The sequence below is a fragment of the Phyllobates terribilis genome, unplaced genomic scaffold (genome assembly GCF_046119375.1).
Source record: "Phyllobates terribilis strain yellow unplaced genomic scaffold, ASM4611937v1 Scaffold_2__4_contigs__length_985480577, whole genome shotgun sequence".
Classification (NCBI taxonomy): domain Eukaryota; kingdom Metazoa; phylum Chordata; class Amphibia; order Anura; family Dendrobatidae; genus Phyllobates; species Phyllobates terribilis.
In genome coordinates this window covers 290,517,401-290,541,788 of record NW_027362762.1, presented here as the reverse complement: position 1 = coordinate 290,541,788, position 24,388 = coordinate 290,517,401, and the positions used below count along the sequence as shown (strand labels likewise).

General features: G+C 44.6%; 1 protein-coding gene and 1 long non-coding RNA gene across 2 annotated transcripts in view; one reads left to right on the top strand and one right to left on the bottom strand.

Annotated features, from left to right (window-relative positions):
• Positions 1–2,366, bottom strand: part of HS6ST3 (heparan sulfate 6-O-sulfotransferase 3) — a 1,156,051-nt gene extending 1,153,685 nt beyond the window's left edge. The window contains exon 1 of the mRNA XM_073664153.1: positions 1,416–2,366. Within this exon, the coding sequence (XP_073520254.1) occupies positions 1,416–2,041 (626 nt within the window). The 5' untranslated portion in view covers positions 2,042–2,366. The remainder of the gene's footprint in view (positions 1–1,415) is intronic.
• On the top strand, positions 371–13,571 carry LOC141205781 (uncharacterized). The gene is made up of 2 exons (XR_012276458.1): positions 371–825; positions 11,864–13,571. It is a non-coding gene; the product is annotated as an uncharacterized lncRNA (long non-coding RNA).
• The last annotated feature ends 10,817 nt before the right edge of the window (positions 13,572–24,388 follow it).

Genomic DNA, 24,388 nt, shown 5'->3' with positions numbered 1-24,388 from the left:
AATGCTCACGTTTCTAAATTAGGTTTGTGCCTTAATAGTAATAGTATAGTGAGAGTAGCAAATGGATTAATAAAGTATAAAAAAGGTAAAAACAACAATTTCATGGGGCAAAGAAGATCCAGTTGTGATTTACAATAAGATTCATAGCCAAAATCCTTAAACTAATTATAAAAGCCACATAGTTCTAAATCATTTCTTCCGAAGAAGTGAGGATCCCACTCAAAAAAGCATTGGACATTGTAAATTGGGGCATTGACAACAAAACAAGAATATTCATCAGAAAGACGCTGCGTACAAATATTAAATGAACAATAGCTCAGCGAAAAAAACCCTCTTTATCTGAAAGCTGCTTCACTGCCCCAGTGATCATCATTATGGTGCTGAGCGCACACAGCCAATGCCGGGGAGAGACAGGCGATCCTGTAGCTGAATGAAAGACTCTGCAGCCAAAGCTGCTTCACAGCCCAGACCCATCATCATCGTCGTGCTGCGTGTATATGCAGCTAATGATGAGGGGGGACAGGAGATTCTGTGGCTGCAGGAATGACTCGGAAAGCTACTTTATAGCCCACAGCCATCCCCATCATTGTGCCTACTGCACATACAGCTGAGGATGGGGAGGGCCAGGAGTTTCCAGATCTGAACTCTCCTGCAGGGTTCCTGATAATCATCACACAGACATAAACACAGAAACTGCATCCCACGTGGACCATGATCTCCCATAGAAGAGCAGAGAATCAGTATTCACAACAGGCTACTCCACCTAGAGCCGACGAAGAGCTCACACTAGTAAGGGACATCTATGCCAACAATGTGGTCCTCATCGTGAGTATATCATTTCACTAACATTAATACCATAATATTTACTCATGGACACATAAAAGTGTGGAATATATTATTAAACTCCTTTTTATACATATTCCTATAGGACTTGTGAGATTCAAACAGTATTATATGTAAAATAAATAGCAATAAAATCCAGGATATATACACATATAAAGCCATAACTAAATCTGCATATAAAATACTAATAGGTAAGGTATACAAGCTGTGAACTTGTGTATTCTGCATTTATTCCTTGCTGCCACTGAATGCAGTACATTATCTGGAGCTGGCAGGCCAGCAGCGTTACTGTCCATGGTGCTGAACCGATATCCACAGGAGTGCTGTCCAGCTTCAGCATCTGAGGGCAGCCCAGCATACAAGAAGGATGGTGTATCAGCAGCATTCATGGTACATAATATTTTACATGTACAGTATGCAAACCCACACGGGGTTCAGCAATGTACATAGTATATGATGTAGTGTACTATGGGTGTATGACTTATATGTCTACTGTAAGGCAATAGAGAACATCACTATATTCTCACTCCCTTAGTTCAGACTGAGACTTGGGTAATAGGTAGTGTACTGACCTGTGGTTCTTCTGGCTGTCCTTTTTCTCCATGATAGCCGGTACACAGTTTGTGAGCTCAGTCCAGTCTGCATGCAATCCGCAACTCCATCCTGTAGAGAAGCGAGAAAACAACCAGGTCTCCTTCCTCCCCGGACGATGGCAGGTGCACTTCTTCTGTCCTGGCTTGCAATCACAGGGCTGCTCCAAATGGATATTCCTCACCAAGTGTCTTCCAAAAGTAGTGCCTCCTGTTTTTTGTATATGCAGGAACACAATCACATCATCCGCTTTGATATTAAAATCCACAAACCTGTAGAGGTCTTTGGCCATAAAATTGAAGGTCGGCTGGAATTTCTGAGGAGTGTTATCCTCAGCAACTTCACTCTCATCATCCTCACCCTGCCACTGAGCTTCTACCATGCCTGGAAGCTCTGATGACTGGGCTGCCCCTCTCAAAGAGTCTCCTGCACGAAAATGCCATGAGTTGGTCCCAGTGGGGCATATATACTGGTAGACAATCATTACAAATAGTACAGCAAGAACGGGGGCTAAGATCAACTTGTTGGCTCTGTCATCCATGATTCCAGGAAGGCTTTTCTCATGAATAAAGAAGGATGACTGCACCTTTATTCTATGGGATGTCATCAAGTAACATAAGTAATCTTGTCTTTAGATTCCAGTGTTGTAAATTGCTTCTTCACAGTGCCCATCTCTAGAAGAAATGTCCTACCACAATCTTATCTCAAGGAAAAAGCAGTCACTGCGTTACACAATAAGTTCAATGCGGTAAGGAAGTTACAAGTGTGAAGAAGACACGTGAAGGATCCAGGTGTCACACAGCATTCTTAGCTGTCTTCTTACATTGCCTGCACACAGGAAACCCTCACCGTCTGCTTCACAGAATGCTAGAATTTCTAATACACAAAGCCAATAGCAAACTGATGTCTCAGTTCTCATACCCAATCACAGACTTCTGCTGGGAATAAACCAGACGGCATCTTTGACCAATAGAAAAGGTAAACAGGGAGTAGATAGACTCCTACAATGCAGACGCCAATGAGAAATGTACTGATGGCTAATAGAGCCCAATCAGTCAGGGGTGGGCAAGGTCTGAAAGAAACCAATGCGAGCAGAAGCTGGATGTGGAATAATCACCTTTCTCATCCACGTTCAGTTACTGCAGCACTGAGCATCTGCAGCGTCCTGGAATGTGCCTGGTGCTAAGAGAGAAAAGAGAGAACAAGAAAAAGAACTTTACACATCCTTACAGCAGGACTAAAGCTAAACACTGCTCAATATAAAGGACTAATATGCATTATATCATGTGTAAGGTAATGATGATTAGAGGTGAGCTGAACTGTTTATACCAGCTGCAGTATATAAGACAATGAGGTGTGTATCCCAGCATTTCAGTCTACACTGTCTACATAACTAGTAATAGGGAAAACAACAACTGGGTCAATATTCAATAATAATTCTCTAGAAATGACCAAAAGGAAAAGTACTACGCCCAATCTTCCCTCATGGCTGCTACCAGAGAACAATATATTTCATTCTGGAAGTAATGTACATCACTGTCCTGATGTATTTTCTAGGAACGGGGTCAGATCTCAGTTACTAAGCAGATTATATCAGGCTGTAAGGAATCAACTGCAATGGAAGATAATTACCAACACAAGAATAACAGAATAGCTAGTGCCTTCATTTGCACTGAGGCGTCTACTGTACTGTATACTGTATACAATTATACATATCTGACTGCTCTAAATATCACCGATCCCCGGGGGTGCTGTATTTATCACTGCTTCTCTTGTCTACACAAAGACAGATTTGTCACACATTGAAGGGAGCTGCATTACATTTTATTGAATTAGTCTGGTAAATTAGAAATCTGTGCCAAACGAAAACATAAAGTGATTTAAAGTCACTCCAGAGATTTCAAGCTCTTGTCTCTTTTACTTGGTGCTGGTGTTCAGTTATTTCCATAGTGTAAAATAACACAGATGCAATACTTTACTTACCAAAACTAGAAAACAATTATTACACAGACACAGGGCCGGATTAGTGGAGAGTACTAGAGACACTCGCCCCGGGGCCTTCACCACTAGGCAGGAAGTAGGGTCTTCTAGTAGAACTGCTTGTCACTTTCGGAGATTGCACAGAACCCATTATGTTGTTTATCTAGAGGGAACGCTGTCACTCCTAGCTCCATTTATTCAGTCCTATGAGGAACTCAGCAGTCTGTGTGTTATCCAGTACAGTGTTTGTGGGTATTGATTTTATAATGTATATTTGTCTGTGTGTGTGTGTTTATTCTGAATGTGTTTATTCTCTTTGTATAAGTGAGTACAGTATATACAATACTGTGCAAAAGTTTTAGGTAAGTGTGGAAAAAATGCTGCAAAGCACGAAAGCCTTAAAAAATAGAAGTCTTAATAGTTAAAACCAGCTTCAAAGCATCAATTCCTTTAGGGACATTTGCATGCAGTTCAAAGGAATTGGGCCTGGTGTTGGTTACAGTCGATGATGTTGAGATCAGGGCTCTGTGTCCATCTGGCCATTCTTGTGCGCCTGGAACCTGTTTAAATCACGGTACTGCCAAAGGGCCTTCTGCCTTTGCGGAGGAACCGTCTTTCCATGTCTTTTAGGATTGCCACTTTGCACTGGGCCTTAAAGGGAATCTGTTACCACTTTGGAGTTATCACACCTCTACTATGGCAATACAGGGTATAGAAAAGTAAATCTATACATACCTGTATGGCCCATAGTAGAGGTTTTATTGCAGAGAAAAGTGCTTTAATCAATTTTATTTTGTACAGGCTTGGGGTCCGGGGGACTCCAAGCAATCCCTGCCTATCTGCTTATTATTCCCCCAAATCCCCGCCTATACGCTTAATTATCATATCCCCCCTCCCCTGCACATCACAGGGCCCTGTGACAGGCCCTGTGACGTGCACTGTGACAGCCCCTGTGACGTGCACTGTGCTCCCTGACCTCCCACACTTTGCTTCATCCCAGCCCCGTCTGCCTGTGCTCTGAGCCGCAGGAATCTATTGTGCAGGCGCCGGGGATTCACTGTCACTTCCCTGCACCTGCGCAATAGAACCCTGCAGCGCAGTGCACATAGTAGAGGTCTGATAACTCCAAAGTGGTGACAGATTCCCTTTAAATATGAAGTGTATGAACTGAATGACTCAGGTTCCTTCTGAGCCTTTCAAACAGTGGTACAATTATACCACGCGGTACTGTACAAACTATTTCCTGGGATGTATGTGTTGGGGCCATCCATGAGGCAGGGTGGCTAATGAATTTTTTAAGGACACTGTGTGGTATTCCAGGAACTGGCTCAGTTTGCCACATTCCAGACATGAACGAGACCTGCTGATACCTGGAAGGTAATCTCATTATTACTCAGCAGGTAAAACACCTGATGGGAAACATAAAATGGAAAAAGATAGGACATCTGAAGTGCTCTAAAGAGGACCTGTCCACTAGGTCAAAAGTAACCAGCTTTTTCTCTTATTGTATTCCTTCTGCTCCCTTCGGTTTTTGTTTTTAAATCCGCCATATGGTTCCAGAGATATGAGCCTTTTAAGATAGTGCCAAGTTTTAAGGACTTTACCAAGGGGGCATTTCTCACAGGATAACAATGAGGAGCAGCCTAAAGATATGCTCCCCCACCCAAGGGAATACAGTGAGCAATGATCCCTTGGTAAAGTCCATAAAATTAGCACTAAATAAAAAGGCCCACAGCTTGGAACCATAAGGTGGATATTAAAAAACCCACTCCTGAATACTCAGGATGGCAGCAGGAATAAAATAAGAGCAAAGCCTGGCCACTTTTGACCTGGTGACAGGTTCTCTTTCAGCACCAATATAATTTAGAGAGTAAGCTGCTTTTTATAGGTGGCAAACTATTAGGCTGTGTGCCCACTATGCATTTTTTAAGCGTTTCCGCAGCAGCAATTCTGCTGCAGAAACTCTTAAAAAACGCTTGGTAGAAGGTCTGCCATGTTCCCCAATGATAATCCGCATGTGCTGTGCACATGCTGCGGAAATTTCCGCTGCGAATTATCATTGCAGAAAAATCCGCAGCACTACCAATTAATTTGCAGAAGCACTGCGTTTTCGCCACCATTGACTTGCGTTGGAACACATGGAATCCGCATCACTGCATATGTACATGCGGATAACATGCGTTTCAATGTGCGGATGGTACGCGGGTCTGGAGAAGAGGAGACTCTCCTCTTCTCCTCAGACCCGGGTACCATAGTACCTGTAAAAAAAAGAATAAAATAGAAAATATATATTATACTTACCTTACCGGTGTCCTAGTCCTGGCTTGCCGGCAGCTCGCAGTAGACTAAAGGACCTGCGGTGACGTCATTTAGTCCCGTCACATGACTAAATGACGTCATGGCAGGTCCTTTTAGTCTACCGCGAGCTGCCGGCAAGCCAGGACAAGGACACCGGGGGCCATCAGAAGGTAAGTATAATATTTATTCTTTTATTTTTTACCATTCTTTCGGTCACACTATATAAATCCATGCCGGTTGCATGGATTTATATAGTGTGACCAAGTTGTCAAGCACTTTCCAAGTGATGCTAAAATCGCTTGGAAAGCGCTTGTCAACCCGCATGCGGAAATGCATGTGAAGAACACTTCACATCCGCATGTCCCTGGCAGGAAAAACGCATGTACAATCCGCATGTACAATCTGCATGTGTAGCACCCCGAGGGCTCGGCCGCTACAGGGGTATTGCACCTCAAACCAGAGGTGTGATATTCCACTCCCGGGTAAGGATGGAGTGTGGACCAGGGCTCGTTTAGCTGCATGCATCACACACACCCCATTTCCGAGGGACAGCTCAACGGTGCTCCCATTAGACAGTAATGCAGGCACGACAGAATCTGTCCCTGGCTGGAGTGGGGAGGGGGGAGGAAAACCCAGTGATGTAGGAGCAGGAGGGGACGGTTTCTGGGCATAGGCAGGAGCCCATTGGTTGCAAGTCACCTGGGCTCATACACAGAGAGGGAGGTATATAAGGTGGTCACCATCTTAGCTCAGGGTCTGTCTGTTCAGGGAGAGAAGGAGCTCAGCCAGAGAGGGCTGACAGGGAGCTGTGGCTCAGTCTGGGCCCAGCTCCACGAGGCAGGCCTGGAGTGAAGGCCAGAAACAGCAGAGAGGACAGAAACAGAGAGGAACAGAAAAGAAAGGAAGAAAGGAACAGAACACTAAGAGAGGCCCAGAGACACGAAGGCAGAAGGAACCTAAAAGGCCCAGGAGATTGCGGGTGACAGGTTGGCAGAACAGGGTACCGGATCCCAAGTTGGTGGAGGTGACTAATCCTCAGCCAAGGACCGGCGGTCGTGATCACATCTTGGTGCGGCCCCTTACTACACCTACTAGAAAGGCACACCACATAGGGTCAGGGAAGTGGACATCCAGCCTCCCAAGAGAAGACCTGAGGCAGCTGGACAAAAGTAGTGTCACTGGTGGGGCACAGCCAGAGAAAGGAATAGAAGGAAGTCCTGTGCCACACTCTGGAATTACCTGGGGGTTGACTGAGCCCCCTGCCTGGTGGACGCAGCACGGCTTGGGCAGTCATTGCCGGCGGAATGACTAAGAATATAAAGAACTGTGAGTAAAGCATTTGAACTGCAATCCCACGTCCCTGTGCTTCATCACCGCACCAGCACTACTAGTGCTGGGACACTCGCACCATCACTCCCATCCTCTACTGCACTGCCCTGGGGCTACACTCTTCCCGTGGGGAGTCACACTACCTCAGCTGCACACACCATCAGCCCCAGCGGTCTGCCTTGCAGCGGCGGTTCGCACTGACCGCAATCCACGGGTGGCGTAGTCGGACCACTAATCTAAAACTTATAAATAGACTGCCACTGGTTTGACCACCCTGAGCCATGGGACCGGGTCGCCGCCACGGAGACTACAACCCCCCAGAGACCTGGTTCCGGGTAACCCCCACGCAAGTACGCACACGCGGCCCAGGGGGCGAGGCACATGTACAATCCGCATGTACAATCCGCATGTACAATCCGCATGCGTTTTTTCTGCCAGGGAGATACAGAAACGCTCAGGAAAAATCCGGAGCATTTCTGCATCGTGGGCACATACCCTTAGACCACGGCCCCACTATCAGTATTTTGTCAGTATTCGATCAGTATTTTCTTCTCAGCAATGGGAGCCAAAACCAGGAGTGGGTGATAAATGCAGAATTGGTGACTTGTTTCTATTATACCTTTTCTCTGATTGTTCCTCACCTGGTTTTGGCTCCCACTCCTGAGAAAAAATACTGACCGAATACTGACCAAATACTGATAGTGGGCCCGTGGCCTTAAGGATATTAGCTAAATAAGATGCCTCTTAGTAAAGATACATTCACACATCCGTTTCTATTTTTACATCCGTGTGAAATGGACCGTTTTCTCTCATGTGTTATGCAATTTTCCTCCATTATGCATTAAATCAGGGGCGGACACTGACAGCTTGGGGCCCCTGTGCAAGAAATGTGTCGGGGCCCCCCTCCTTTTGTGACGACTAAGCTATATATATGTAATATAATTTTACATAAGCCCTCTCTTGTCCTTTACATATCAGATTCTCTTGTTATTTTTGTTATTTATAGCTCCCTGTTCTTTCTTACATACCATCCTCCCTTGTTAGATATAAACTGAAATGATGTCTGATGGAGCATGGGAAAGCTTCTGTTCTGATGGAGGAGATGATGAACTGGTCTTCTGATCAGATGCTGCTCCATCAGCAGTCATTTTATATCTGACAAAAGAGGACTCTATGTAATAAAGAAAGGGCGCTGTGAATAACAAAAACAATGAGAATACGCTATGTAAGAGATGGTGCAATATATAACAGGAGATGATACTACGTAATAATGGGACAACACTGAACATTACAGAGGACACTATATAATAAGGGATGGCACCTTACATAGCTAGAGAGGATGCTATGTAATAAGAGATGGTGTTGTATATAATAAAGGAGGAAACTATGTAATTAAAGGGGTATTCCCATTTCCAAAATCCTGTCCTAAAATGTAGTAGGTGTAGTAATATTTGCAAATACCTCCAATTAGAAATGCAGTATAGTTCTCCTAATTAGCTATGTCACCTACCTCATGTGCAGGCAGTACAGTAGCTTAGGTGTCCATGGTTATGACCAACCTAACTGTCACTATGTGTGTGGCCATAACCATGGATACCTAAGCTAAGAAACATCTGACAGCTCTTGGACATTTCACACAAATGTGAGAATGTGGCCTAAGGGATTTAAAAAATAACAGTATTACTCCAAGTCATACAGTACAGATACAGAATAAATACTTACATCCAGTGACCGGTGACCGATGCCATTTTCTGTTGTTTCTGGTCAGACCTTCCTGTCCAATGAAATCCTGAAGTCTCAGGAACATGCTGCATATTTTTTCCATGCAGAATTGCAGCAGATTCAAATCTTCAAAATGTCAATTCTTGAAGTTTTTGCAGCATATTTCACCCATTCTAATGAGTGGAGAAAAATCTGCAACAAAAATGCCTTTAAAAAGCAAGGTAAAACCACGTATTTTATGCAGTATTTTTCCTGCCAACACATCAGGATTTGCAGCACAATTTTTTGCTGCAAATCCTAAATGTGTGCACATAGTCTTAGGCCCTGTCCTATATTTACCCCCCCCCCCCCATTCAAAATATCCATTCTCAATGTAGCTTGCTTCTTGAACAATTTTTAATATAGAGTTAGCATGGTCCATTTATGCTGCTAGTGTTCTATAAGCTCTAGGGCCTTGACAGTTTGGTAACTCAGCTATGATGCTACTTTCTTCTGCTAACACTAATTCTCACTACTCTTATTAAATAGTTTTCATTTGCAGCGTGTATATAAGAATGGTGCTGACTTTTTAACATGCACAATTTTAAATATTTTTATTTGTCTTGTCTAGGCTTTTGTGTTTGCTACTTACCGTATTTTTTCGGACTACAAGACGCACTTTTTTCCTCCAAAATTTTGGAGGAAAATGGGGGGTGCTTCTTATAGTCCGAATGTTGGATGGGGGGTGTATATATATGTGGGGTGTGGGGGGAGCGGTAGCGGTGGAGGAGCGGGGCACAGGAGGCAGCAGCCGCCCGCTGCAGCCTACACTGTCCGCGCTGCTAAAGAAAATGAATATTCATGGGCGTGGGGAGCACTGAATATTCATGCTCCTTAATAGTGGCACACAGTGTAGCCGTGCTGTGGCTCCTGCTGCTGCCGGAATCGCCGGTGCCCGCTGTTAAAGGGCATGAATATTCAACCTTTCTCCATGCCCATGGGCGTGGGGAGGGGGTGAATATTCATGCCCTTTAATAAGCGGGCACACAAGAAAGCCGGCAGCAGCAGGAGCCGCAGCGTGGCTCCGCTGTCTGCCGGCTATGAAGGAGAGTGAAGTCACTGCTCCCAGCGCACACAGTCCCGGCGTGAGGAGCAGTGACTTTCGGCAGCTGATCTCTCTATGTGAGCCGCGCATGGCAGTGACGTCATGCGCGGCTCACATGTAGAGATCAGTGCAGGCAGACCGGACGCAGCACTGGAGGAGAGAAGAAAGGTGAGTAGGAGTGTTTATTTTTTTTTTATGTGCAGCATGATGGGGATTAGGGGGACCATGCATACTAGGATAAGGATGAGGGGGCTATACATACCAGGGTAAGGATGAGGGGGCCATACATACCAGGATAGGGATTAGGGGTGCCATGCATACCAGGACAGGGATGAGGGGTGCCATGCATACCAGGATAGGGATTAGGGGTGCCATGCATACCAGGATAGGGATTAGGGGTGTCATGCATACCAGGACAGGGATGATGGGTGCCATGCATACCAGGACAGGGATGAGGGGTGCCATGCATACCAGGATGAGGGATGAGGGGTGCCATGCATACCAGGATGGGGATTGCTGTGCCATGCATACCAGGATAGGGATTAGGGGTGCCATGCATACCAATATAGGGATTATGGGGTGCCATGCATACCAGGATAGGGATGAGGGGTGCCATGCATACCAGGACAGGGTTGAGGGGTGCCATGCATACCAGGATAGGGATGAGGGGTGCCATGCATACCAGGATAGGGATGAGGGGTGCCATGCATACTAGGAGAAGGATGAGGGGTGCCATGCATACCAAGATGGAGGGGTTCCATGCATACCAGGATGGAGGGATGCCAGGCATACCAGGATGGGGATGGGGACCACATATAAAAGGAAGGGGGGGGCATATACACCAGGATGGGGGATATTGTCAGAATTGGGGGACATTACCCCTATACCCCTATGTCAGCAGAAGATCCCCTCCCCCTTAAAATTGCATCATGACCACATTTTTTGCTTAAATTTTTTTTTTTTTTCCTCCTCTAAAACCTAGGTGCGTCTTATGGTCCGGTGCATCTTATAGTCCAAAAAACACGGTAATAAAAATTTACATTGTTTGAATTTAGGAAGTTCAGCTGATCTTTTGTTCATGTCTTTCCTCTGTTTTGAATTGGAGTAAGGGTATGTGCAAACGAGTATTTGCAGCTAAAAAATATGTGGCAAATACTGGACTATATGCATGAAATACGCTTCTTAAAATACTTGTGTTTTTTCCCAATTCATTTGATTTCATTCAAATCTGCAAGGAAAAAATAAGCAGAGTGCACATGAGATTTCAGAAATGTCTTCACTTTGCTGGTACTATAAAAAGCTGTGATTTTACATGGCAAAAATGCAGCAAAAACACAACATGTGAAAGTACCCTTAGGCCACGTGCACACCTTCAGTATTTTGGTGAGTTTTTTACCTCAGCATGTGTAAGCCAGAACCTGGAGGGGAACAATCAGAGGAAAAGTATAATAGAAACACGTCACCACTTCTGCATTTTTCATCCACTCCTAATCATTAAGATTCCACTCAAGTAGGTTCAATGCAGCCCAAAATGCAGATATGGCTCTGAATGATCATTTATCATGTGATACTCCTATACACACGTCACATGCTCTCCAGGTTGTATGAGAAGAAGCATGTCACTGATATCTACCTCCAGCATCAAAGCACAAATTATGTCTTTAAGACCACGTGCACACATTGAGTATTCGGTGAGTTTTTTACCTCAGTATTTGTAAACCCAAACCAGTAGCAGGTAAAAAAAATACAGAAGTGGTGACGTGTTTCTATTATACTTTTCCTCTGATTGTTCCACTCCTGGTTTTGGCTTACACATACTGAGGTAACAAAATTCACCAAATACTTAATGAGTGCATGTGGCCTCAGGGTTTGTCCACACTGAGTTTATGAGTATGTTGGAGCAGATCTTAAAATGACATAAAAAAAACATGTGAAATGCTCTTACTATTATTTTTTATTGTAATATCACTTTACTGATAATAAGTTTAGTGTTTTGACTTTTTTTTTCCATTTCAGGTTTGAAAAACGCTGGTGGATAGATAGAAAGTGCATGCCACTTATTTCAAGGATTTCCTGAAGGAATCTGGTCCAAACAAGAGCAATCAAAAGGCTGTAAGAAAATGCTTTAGGAAAAAATGCTCTGGAAAATCTTTAAAAACTCAATAAACTGCTTCGGGAGATGAAAAACTCAAAAGCTACCATAAAAGGAGCACAACAAAGGCTTCCACTTAAAAATTAATTGTTTCTGGAGGTCTCAAAAAAAAAACCTCTGCACATAACCTAAAACTCATATATTGTTACCTGCTTAGACCGTGAGGCAGCCACCCAAATTATCAGCAGGACTTACACCAGGACAAAAGACATTTACATTCTTTCACAATATACACAAAGCACAAAGACAGTAAATTAATCAGTTTGGTATAATGTCCTGTACAAGAGCACATTGCTTTTTATAAGTCAATTATATCATGGGGGCCATTGATATAATGACCCCCACGGTATATTGGCCTCCACATATGATGGCCCACACAGTATAATGGCCCCCACATATGATGGCCCACACTGTATAATGGCCTCCACATATGATGGCCCCCACAGTATAATGGCCCCCACATATGATGGTCCCCACAGTATAATGGCCCCCACATATGATGACCCACACAATATAATGGCCCCCACATATGATGACCCCCACAGTATAATGGCCCCAACATATGATGGCCCGCACAGTATAATGGCCTCCATATATGATGGCCCACACTGTCTAATGGCCTCCACATATGATGGCCCCCACAGTATAATGGCCCCCACATATGATGGCCCACATAGTATAATGGCCTCCACATATGATGGCCCCCACAGTATAATGGCCCCCACATATGATGGTCCACACAATATAATGGCCCCACATATAATGGCCCCCACAGTATAATGGCCCCCACATATGATGACCCCCACAAAGTATTGTTTGATGAAAATACTCACCTACCTTGGTCCCTGCTGCTCCAGCGGGGCTGCGGCTGTTGTGTCGTTAGGGCCGCGGCTGCAGCGTTGCTAGGGCCAAGGGTGGGAGAGCAGAGCGCGCACTCTCTGCTCACAGAACGCGCTGACACATAGCAGTGTCAGCGTGTTCCCGGCCACCCCAGTCACATGTGCAGTGCATCGCAACGTTCAAATGATGAATGCTGCAAGCGCACGCCCCAACCCTGGTGATGCCGAGCCACCAGGGCAGGCACCAGTAAAATTAAAGGGGCCGGCAGCCTTAAAAACAGGCTGGCGGCCACCCAAGCCACACCGCGACCCCCTGGGAAAGTGCCCGGTAGGGCAGATTACCAATCCAGGCCTGCATTAGACTAATGTTTGCTAAACCCACTGATATCTACGGGTTCTGCCAGCAGTCTAATGTATATAGTGGCCCCCTCTCCACTCTCTCCACTGACAGATGATGCATAAAATATGTACTTGTTAAATCCCCTGCTGCTCCAGCCCCAATGCTGTCCCTCCATCCTGCTTGTTTTAACTCCTCTTCTTCCTTAAAACAGAATGCCATTAGTGTCTGGGTTGGTGCTTGCTTTTTTGCTATGACTGTTCTACTGCACAGTGTGTCCTCTCTTTTTTTTACTGTTTATTTTTCATTTTACAATATATAATAATGATATATAATAACATTGTTATTGAGTTGGATAATCAATAAATAATTAAAGTTCCTGTCATAAACTGGAAACGGTCTATTTTGAGAAGTTAAATAACTCCTGTATTGTCCAATATATCAACAACAATTGAACATGGGAGTAGGGGAGGAAACTGGGGATGGGTAAGAAACAAAAACTAACAACATCTTAAGTCAACTTAGTAACATAGTCATCCCATTGAGCCCAGCTGTGGTTAAATAATTCAAGTTGGTTATTAATGCATGCAGTGAGATTCTGCATCCATCTGGTCTCTTCAATCTTGTCTTGAGTTCTTTAATAGTCGGAGCAGTTTTTTGTTTCCATTGGGAGGCAATAAGACATTTTGTTGTTGTTAATATATAGAGGAGTAGCCTCATGGGATGTTTTCCCATTGAACAAGGAATTATATTAAACAAGTAAGTAAGAACATCAAGAGGTACCCAAGCACCAAAAACTTCTAATATCAGGTCTGACTTTTAACCAAAAGGGAGAAATTATTATACAATCCCAAAATATATGTGTTAGCATTCCCACTGCTTTGAAACATCTCTGTCATTGGCCTGACATAGAGGGGAAGAAGCCATTTAAGAGATCTGGTGTGTGGTACCAGTGCACTTTACTGAACTAACATTTTATATTGGTTCTCCTTATGTGTTATACAGAGTGAAGATTTATAAATCTGCAAAATGGCTTGTCACACTTATAATTGTAATAAAATGTAATATTTTTATTGATTCATTCTAAAAGACATATAATTAAATCTAGTAGTATAAAACAAAGAAATACAGCATGAAAACTAAACATAGGTTAGGGCATATGAGTACAAACAATTGGGATCAGAAAATGTCAATCAAGAAAACAAAAATATGGCATAAGATAGTATGTGTGCAAGATGGTATGTAAGTATAGGTACAGTATATCTGTGAAAATAAGTCTCAGTTAAAAATTCCATCAAAATTCTGTCTAAAGCATATGTTTCCAATAGTTTACCAGAGGTGAACAGAAACTATCATACAATATACGACTCATTAGTATTAGTGTTGAGCGAGTATGTTCTATTAACCCTTTCACCGAGTATGCTCGGGCCGAGCTCCGAGTATTTACAGCTGCTCGTGTGCATGATTTACAACTGTTTGACAGTTTTATTACATGTGAGGAATGTCTATTTCTTACACATTCCTCACATGTAATAAAGCTGTCAAACAGTTGCAAATCATGCACACGGGAGCGATTCAACCATATCACCGAGCAGCTGTAAATACTCGGAGCTCGGCCCAAGCATACTCGGACAGAACATATTCGCTCAACCCTAATTAGTATATAATATACAACCATGGTAAAAACATGATCACAATGGTGATAATATTAGAAGGTTAAATCCTTAGTTCTGTCCATAAATTTTCTATTGGATTCAGGTCAGGTGATTGGCTGGGCCATTCTAGCAGCTTTATTTTCTTTCTCTGAAAAAAATTGAGTTTCCTTGGCTGTGTGTTTGGAATCATTGTCTTGCTGAAATGTCCACCCTCATTTCATATTCATCACCGTGGTAAATGGCAGCAGATTTTTATCAAGAATGTCTCAGTACATTTGTCCACTCATCCTTCCTTTAATTATATGAAATTAGCCAGTGCCATATGCTGAAAAATAGCCCCACACCATGATGTTCCCACCTCCAAACTTCACTGTTGGTATTGTGTTTCTGGAGTGATAAGCAGTGCCGTTTGGCCTCTAGACATGGTATGTATTATGGCATCCAAAGAGTTCAATTTTGGTCTCATCTGCTCAGAATATATTCTCCCAGTATTTCACAGGCTTGTCTAAATGTTGTTGAGCAAACTTTAAACTCGCTTGAACATGCTTTTTGTTCAGCAATGGAGTCATGCGTAGTGAGCGTGCATACAGGCCATGGAGGTTGAGGGCATTACTTAGAGTTTTCTTTGAAACAATTGTACCTGCTGATTCCAGGTCTTTTTGTAGCTCTCCACAGGTGGTCCTTGGCTCTTGAACAACTCTTCTGAAAATTATTTTCACTCCTCTGCAGGGAGCACCTGGTTGTGGCCTGTTTATGGTGAAACGATGCTTTTTTCCATTTCCAGATTATGGCCCAAACAGTGCTCACTTGAACCTTCAGTAGTTTATTAATTCTTCTCTAACCAATTTCTTCAGCATTTTGCAACAATAGGGTTTTTGAGACAGCTCACTGGTTTTACCCATAATGAGATGTGTCTTGTGTAGCACATTGGTAATGAGACAATTTTGTATAGGACATCAGTTGAACCAGATGATATTATTTTTCACTAAGTGGCAGGATTGCTTTCTACTTACTGAGAGATTTCATCTGGTGTCATGACTTTCCATGGATTTTTGCACCTCTCTTTCTTCATGTGCTCAATACTTATTCACTGTGTCATTTCTCATTATTACACATTACTTAATCTATGGACATCTATAATTTGATTTATTTGCCTGTGTGGATTAGATGGGATGTTACCGACATCTGGTGACAATTTCATGTCAATAGCACCTTTAGAAATATATTTACTTAGAAAACTAGTGACATGTTCAATACTTATTTAACCCACTGTATGTGCATGATTAAGTGGAGACTAAGTAGAGTAGTATGATAAAATGTTATAAATGTCTGCAGTGAGACCTTTTGTTGAAGGGCTTTCTTTACAGAGGCGTTAAAATGCGGTAGGGAGAGAAAATATTGTGCCTTTATGTAGGCTAAGTGCTAAATGCTAATTTGTATGTAAGAGAAGTAGGTAGAGGAGGGAATTTTAAACCTTTCTTTAATGGTATGAAAGGGTAGGATATCCCTAGTAAATGGCTCCCTTATATCTGCATAGAAAAAAAGACAGGCATGAAACCAAGATTTTGTCATGTTTGTTGTAAGGCTATCCTGTAATAGTGTTGTACAAAAGGAATGGAATCACGGGGATTTGGGGGAAATCAAAGACAAAGTTTTACTACTCAGTGGCCAGATGTGTTGACTGAAGGACATAGGGCCCAATAGGGATGTTGGGAGGGCTATCTTTCTATTGAACCATAATAATGCATTAGGGCGTATTGGGGCCTTCCACAGTTTTTCAATTTCTGTTCATTTCTTGTATGCAAGTGGTAAGGCCCAGGCTGGGATCTGTTGAAGGTGAACTGCTACATAATACCACCAAATATCAGGGAAGGCAATGCCTTCCTATGCTTTTGGAGATAGGAGAACCAATTTAGCTATACAATGATGTCTGTAAGCCCACAAGAATTTGAGAAGGGTAGATTGGAACTTTTTTAATATTGGTAGAGACAGTGGCGGACACTCCTAGTTAATTAATTGTATTTAAAAAAATAAAACTTGTTATACTTACCCCCATGCGATCCCTGCAGAATCCTGGCGCTCGTCCACGGCGCTGCCACCAGGTTCTCCTGACTTCCGGCCATGTGACGGCGCAGTCACATGTCCGGAAGTCAGGGGAACCATGAAGGCACTGCCGCAGCAGCGCTGCACTGCTACACAGAGGAAAGCAGCGCTGAGATGTCCCGGTGCTTAGCGCTCAGCATGGTGCCGGGGGCCCAGGGCCGGCTCCAGGTTTTTGTGGGCCCCGGGCGAAAGAGTCTCAGTGGGCCCCTTTAACACATACCACGATTCATGATGCACAGATACCGAAGAGAAATATATATATAGTACAATGCAAAGATTTCACTTTTTACATTACATGAGTGAAATCTATTGTAAAGTCCACAATAGCTCAGAAACCAGTGAATCACTCCACACAGTATACTGGCCCCCATAAAATGCTCCATACAGGAGACTGGCCCCCATAAAATGCTCCATACAGAATACTGGCCCCCATAAAATGCTCCATACAGGATACTGGTTCCCATATAACGCTCCATACAGGATACTGGCCCCCATATAACACTCCATACAGAATACTGGCTCCCATATAACGCTCCATACAGGATACTGGCCCCCATATAATGCTCCATACAGAATACTGGCCCCCATATAACGCTCCATACAGAATACTGGCCCCCATATAATGCTCCATACAGGATACTGGCCCCCATATAACGCTCCATACGGAATACTGGCCCCCATATAACGCTCCATACAGGATAGTGGCCCCCATATAATGCTCTATACAGAATAATGGCCCCCATATAATGCTCCATGCAGGCTGTTCCCCACACATAATACCTCACGCAGGCTGTTCCCCCCACATAATGCCCCACGCAGGCTGTTCCCCCCACATAATGCCCCATGCAGGCTGTTCCCCCCCATATAGGATGTCAACCAGCCTTATAATGCCCCATGCAGGATGACAGACACACACCCTTCCTTATAATGCCCATGCAGGATGTCACACCCCCCCTTATAATGCCCCATGCAGGATGTCACCCCCCCTCCCTTATAATGCCCCATGCAGGATGTCACACACACACCCTTCCTTATAATGCCCCATGCAGGATGTCACACCCCCCCTCCCTTATAATGCCCCATGCAGGATGTCACACACCCCCCTCCCTTATAATGCTCCATGCAGGATGTCACACACCCCCACCTCACCCCCCTCCCTTATAATGCCCCATGCAGGATGTCACACACCCCCACCTCACCCCCCTCCCTTATAATGCCCCATGCATGATGTCACACACCCCCACCTGACCCCCCTCCCTTATAATGCCCCATGCAGGATGTCACACAACCCCACCTCACCCCCCTCCCTTATACTGCTACAGGCCTCCATACAATAAAAAAAAAATCAAATACTCACCTCACGTCTCACCTGTTGCCACTGCCCCGGACTCCTCAGCGTCGCCGCCATCTTCCCGCTCTGCGCTGTGACTGCTCAGGAGAGAGCGCGGTGTAAATACATCACCGCGCCCTCTGACCTGAGACGTCACTGTGCAGCAGCCGCGGAGGATGCAGGAGCTGCTGCGGAGGCACGGGGAGGGGTAAGTATTGTGCCGGGTGCCGGGGCCCTGAGCAAGCGAGGGGGAGCGGGCGCTGACACCGCTCTCCTCCGTTTACGGGTCCCATAGCGCACAGGGTGCCCGACGGTGAGGGCCCCCCTGTCTGCTCAGGGCCACGGCATTTGCCCGGGTGCGTCAGGTGCTGACGCCGGCCCTGTGGGGGCCCATGAGGAGACGCACAAGAGGGGGGCCCCAACGGGGCTCCGAGGGGGCCCCGACCGGCTGGGCCCCATACTGGAGTCAGGACAGTCATGCCCTGATGGCGGCCCTGCTGGAGGCTGGAGGGGCCCCCTCTCCCTCGGGGCCCCCGTTCAATGAACGGGCTGCACGGGCGGTAGGTCCGCCCCTGGGTAGAGATTGGAATAAGTAGGGTCTCTAACATGCATATAAATTTAGGCAAAATGGTCATATTAACAGCTGCTGCACTTCCAAAAAGTGACATAGGGAGTTTAAGCTGTTTGGGGATTAACATGTTGATATCTTAATAATAATAATAATAACAATATCTTGGAAGAAAGCAGAGAAATTATGTCTATAGAGAGATTTATAAGAACCAATTATATAAATACCCAGGTATTTAAGTTTAGTATTCTTCCATGCATATCTAAATGATTCAAGTAGTGTATTCAGTGTGGCGGAAGGTAAATTAATAGGGGGGACTTCAGTTTTTGTTGTGTTTATTCTGAAAGTGCACCATATTCTAATAAAGTAGCATGGAAATGTGTCCTCTCTTCTTGCTGGTGTTATGTCGTTGAGCTCTGCTGCAAAAACTCTATGAATGCTGGCAAAAAGACAGAACACACTGAATATGCTTTGGTACTCTATTCCAATGCATACTCAGTGTATTCTCTCTGTCTTTGTAACCATTGAGAGAAGCTTTGGAGCAAAGCACAATGACTGAATGCCAGCGAGAAGAGAGGACACACTGAGGAGTAAAACAGTCAGAGGAGACCCGAATTGACCCGTCCTGTCACTAATGTCATTCGGTTTCAAGGAAGTAGGGGAGCATGTGTTGGAATTGAGAACTGGTGCATACTCAGTGTGTACTCTCAACTTTGTCAGTGTTCAGTCTTTGGAGCAGAGAGCAATGATAAAACACTGGCAAAAAGAGAGGACACACTAAGGAATAGCACTAATGACATTCTGTTTCAAGGGAATCATAGAATCATAGAATCATAGAATCATAGAATGGTAGAGTTGGAAGGGACCTCCTGGGTCATCTGGTCCAACCCCCTGCTCAAAGCAGGATTCACTAGATCATCTCAGACAGATGTCTGTCCAGCCTCTGTTTGAAGACGTCCATTGAAGGGGAACTCACCACCTCTCGTGGCAGCCTGTTCCACTCGTTAATCACCCTAACTGTCAAAAAGTTTTTTCTAATATCTAATCTGTGTCTCCTCCCATTTAGTTTCATCCCATTGCTTCTAGTCTTTCCTTGTGCAAATGAGAATAAAGATGATCCTTCTACAATGTGACAGCCCTTGACATATTTGTAGACAGCTATTAAGTCTCCTCTCAGTCTTCTTTTTTGCAAGCTAAACATTCCCAAATCCTGCAACCGTTCCTCATAGGACATGGTTTGCAGACCAGTCACCATTCTGGTCGCTCTTCTCTGAACTTGCTCCAGTTTGTCGATGTCTTTTTTAAAATGTGGTGCCCAAAACTGTACACAGTATTCCAGATGAGGTCTGACCAAAGAGGAGTAAAGACCGATAATGACTTCACGTGATCTAGACTGTATGCTTCTGTTAATACATCCCAGAATTGTATTTGCCTTTTTTGCTGCTGCATCACACTGTTGACTTAAAAACATCTGTCACCCCTGGGATGTTTTTAAGCTATTAATATGGGCATACAAGTGATAGAATTTTTTAAATAGTCATATCTGTATGATTCATTGCTGCGGTCTTGTCGTTGAGAAATCATCTTTTAATCCTTTATGCTAATGAGTTCTTCCAGGCTCTGGGGCGTGAGGTGCATGGAAGAAAACTCTGCCTCCTGTGTGCATTTGCGTGCCACCCCCCTCCCATTAGCGTCATAGTGCCCTGTGACGTGTACTGGTGGCCCCAGAATCCCGGCCTGCGCACTGCAATAGTGTGATTAGGCGTATCTTTTCCATCTTTCTATGGGCATTGGCTTCATTGTTCTTCTGCACAGGTGATGGCGAGTCACCGCTTTTGAAGTCACTGAGGTAGCAGCGACTCGCCGGCACCTGTGCAGAAGAACAGTGAAGCCAATGCCCATAGAGGAGGGCCTCAGAAAACATTTTTTGAGAATACTAGACTGGTAAAGCCTATGCACTAAGTGCAAGGCTGAAAAACATTTACCCCTGGGGGGTATACATATATATATATGACAATTGTAGAGGTGAGCATCATACACACCCTGGAAAAATTAGTAGAGAGAATCGCACGATGACCATTTAAAAATTTGTAGAGAGGGCCGCCTGATGACCCTCTAAAGATTTTGAGTGAGTCCCGCTTGATGAGCCTATACAAATTTTGAGTGAGGGCCACCTGGTGACTCTCTAAATATTTTAAGTATGCCCCCAGTGCAGCTAAAAACTTGCTCTGACAAAACGCTAGCGGCAGGACAGGCCAGCACCTCCAAGGTGTAGACAGTTCATGCCACATGTCCAGCTTTGATACCGAATAGTTATACAGCACAGAGGAATCAAGGAGGACGCTCCGACCACTGGAACGGTCGTCTATGTACTCCTTCACCATCAGGGCATGGGTGCTGGGAGGATCATATTAAACTGTCCCAGACCTTTGATAGTGATCCACCGCCAAGGATCTATGCCCCCTGCCGCCAGCATTGTCAGATGGGAATTTTTGTTCTAATTGTTCAACTAGGGCCTTATAGTATTGCACCATTTTACTAGCCCTCTCTGCTGCAGGAAAAACAAATGGAAAGTTTTCCTTGCGAGAAGAGGGAACAACCAGTAATCACTGTTCGCCAAAATGCGTATAACGTGAGGGTCATTGGAAAGGCAGCGGGACATAAAGTTAGACATGTGTGCCAGACTCCCAATAGGTAAGACTTCCCTGTCCCCACCAGAAGGATGACTCTCCATCTCCTCTTCCTCCTCACTTTCCTCCTCCCTTTCCTCCTCCTCCTCTTTAGCCCATCCATGCTGAACAGATGGGAAGAAGCTGGTGTAGGTATAGCCCTTTGTAGCGCAGGCAACCATTTCCTATTCCTCCTCCTCAGCCTCCTCATTATCACTAAGTCTGCACTGAGAAGATGAGGTGAGGCTGGGCTGGGTAGTATCACTCTATGTACTTTCTTCCACCTGGTCCACATGCAAAGCTTCCTCTTTAATTGTGAGAATCGAGCGTTTGAGTAGACACAGAAGTGGGATGGTTATGCTGATTATGGTGTCATCGCCGCTCACCATCTTGGTTGATTCCTCAAAGTTTTGGAGGACCTCACAGATGTCAGACATTCATGTCCAGTCATCAGTTGTTATGTGTGGTGGCTGACTGGAATACCGACGGGCATGTTGTAGCTGGTATTCAACTACTGTCCTCTGCTGCTCACAAAGCCTTGCCAACATATATAATGTGGACTGGCTGCACGTCATTATGTCGCACATTAGTTGGTAAGCTGGCACTTGCAAGCACTGCTGCAGCACTGCCAGACCAGCAGCAGCTGTAGCTGACTTCAGGAATGGGTGCACACACGGTGTACGTTCATAAGTAGCTCAGGCAAATCAGAAACCGCTGAACCACTGAGTTGAGCATGTGGGTCAGGCATGGTATGTTTGTGAGCTTGTCAAGCTTCAGAGCCATCACCAGGTCACTGCCATTATCACACATGACCATGCCTGGTTGTAAATTCAGCGGCAAGAGCCACAGATCTGTATGGTCTGTTATACCTTTCAACAACTCTGCGGCCCTGTGCTATTTGTCATCTAAACAAATTAGTTTCAGCAGAGCCTGTTGCCGCTTCACTTGGGCGATGCTGTAGTGCTTCCAGCTTGTAACTGATATGGATAACAATTCAGAGATAGTGTTAGAATCTATGTTGTTTTACTATCGGCCATCTTGTTGTGGTTTGCTGGCTTCTAGTCTTTTCCTCTGGTGCTGGTGTTTTGGTCACGTGATCTCTTCACTCTTTATTACTCAGCACCTGTCTCCCATTCCCCGCTGGACAAGTTGCCTTGTTAAGTTCTTTGTGCTTTGGACAATTGATATCCTGGGACTTCTTGTTCCACTAGTTTTGTTCCCTTTAATCTTCCTTTCTGCAACTAACTTTTCTGTTAGGAGGTCTCCTGTTTTTGCTCCCAGTCCTTAGATCTTTTTGGGACCCCTCTCCCCTTCTTTCAGGTCTTCGTTTGAGTTCAGTGCTATTCACAAGGAATAGGGCACCCAACCCAGCGTAAGGTTAAGCTGAGTCTCAGTGCAGGGACAGCTTTTCCCTCCTATTCCTTAGTTCTAAGTTGCAGAACATAACAGTATGTCCAGTCACGTTTAAAAAAAAAAAAAAAAAGGGGGGGGGGTTTTCTTTTTATTCTTCTCTCCTCTTCCTGGGTTTTCTTCAGTATGAGTACCATCCAGGAGCTTGCTCAACGCTTGCAAGGGTTGACTCTGGAGGTTGCCGGTCTTCAGCAGTACGTGAGTAAATACCCTGCAGAACGCTATGACGAACCTAAGGTAGGATTACCTGAGTGTTTCTCGGGGAAACTACAGGATTTTTTTTTCTTTTAAAAATGCTTGTTTGTTGTCTTTTTGGCTCAGACCTAGATCTTCTGGGAGTGAACTACAGCGTGTAGGGATTATGTCTCTATTGCGTAAAGAACCTCAAATCTGGGTGTTTTCCTTGTCTCCTGTTGATCATTGTTTGAGGTTTGTGGAGGCATTTTTTGATGCCATGGGTTTGCTGTATGATGATCCTGATCAGGTTACATAAGCTGAGGCAGAGCTCAGTCATCTCAAACAGGATTCTCTTGATGCTGAGAGTTATTGCACCCTGTTCAGACAATGGTCTGCAGAGGTCAGGTGGAATGACCCAGCACTCAAGTTTCAGTTTCTGGCAGGCTTGAGTGAAAGGGTTAAAGATTTGCTCATTGCATTCCCTGCACCTGATACTCTGCAAGTTGCCATGCAGTTAGCTATCCGTGTGGGTAGAAGGTTGAGGGCCAGACAGAATGAGGAGAAGTTTCCTGTATTGCTGGATTCTGTTACTCACAATATTTCTGCCGACACTGGGGAGCCTATGCAGGTGGGGGCAATGTCATCCCCTTCCAAGGAGAGGGACAGGAGGTTCTCTGAGGGACTTTGCTTGTATTGCGGTAAGGATGATAATTTTTTAAAGCAATGTGAGGTTCGCTTAAGGAAAGAAAAAAAAATGGTCAGTAGAAATAACACTCCAGTTCGCATTGCGTTTTTACGTTCTGCTGGGGTGTTTTTTCCTGGTAATACCACCTGTCAGGCTCGTTCAATTGAGTTTCAGGTTATGATGGATTGTGGTTCTTCACTTAATTTGATTGAGTAACAATTTCTTGAAAAGTATAAGTTTGGTTCTGAACCTTTGACGTCTCCTTTTTCTGTGGTGGCGATTAATAATACTCCCCTGGAGCATGGGAGCATTCTTCGAAAGGTCACTGGGTTTCCGCTTACTATGAATATGGAACATCAGGAGCAGATTGACTTATTTGTACTTGCTAAGTTACCTTCCCCGGTCATCCTGGGGTTGCCCTGGTTAAAAGTGCATAATCCTTTGCTGGACTGGTGGTCTGGTTCCATAAGATCCTGGGGTCAGGGGTGTTATGGTAAGTGTTGTAATGTTCACATTGCGGCTGTTGTGAAGGGGGAGTTACCTGAGCCCATTCAGGATTTTAGGAGGATTTTTTCGGAGGTGGAGTCGAAAGCTTTACCACCTCATAGAGATTACG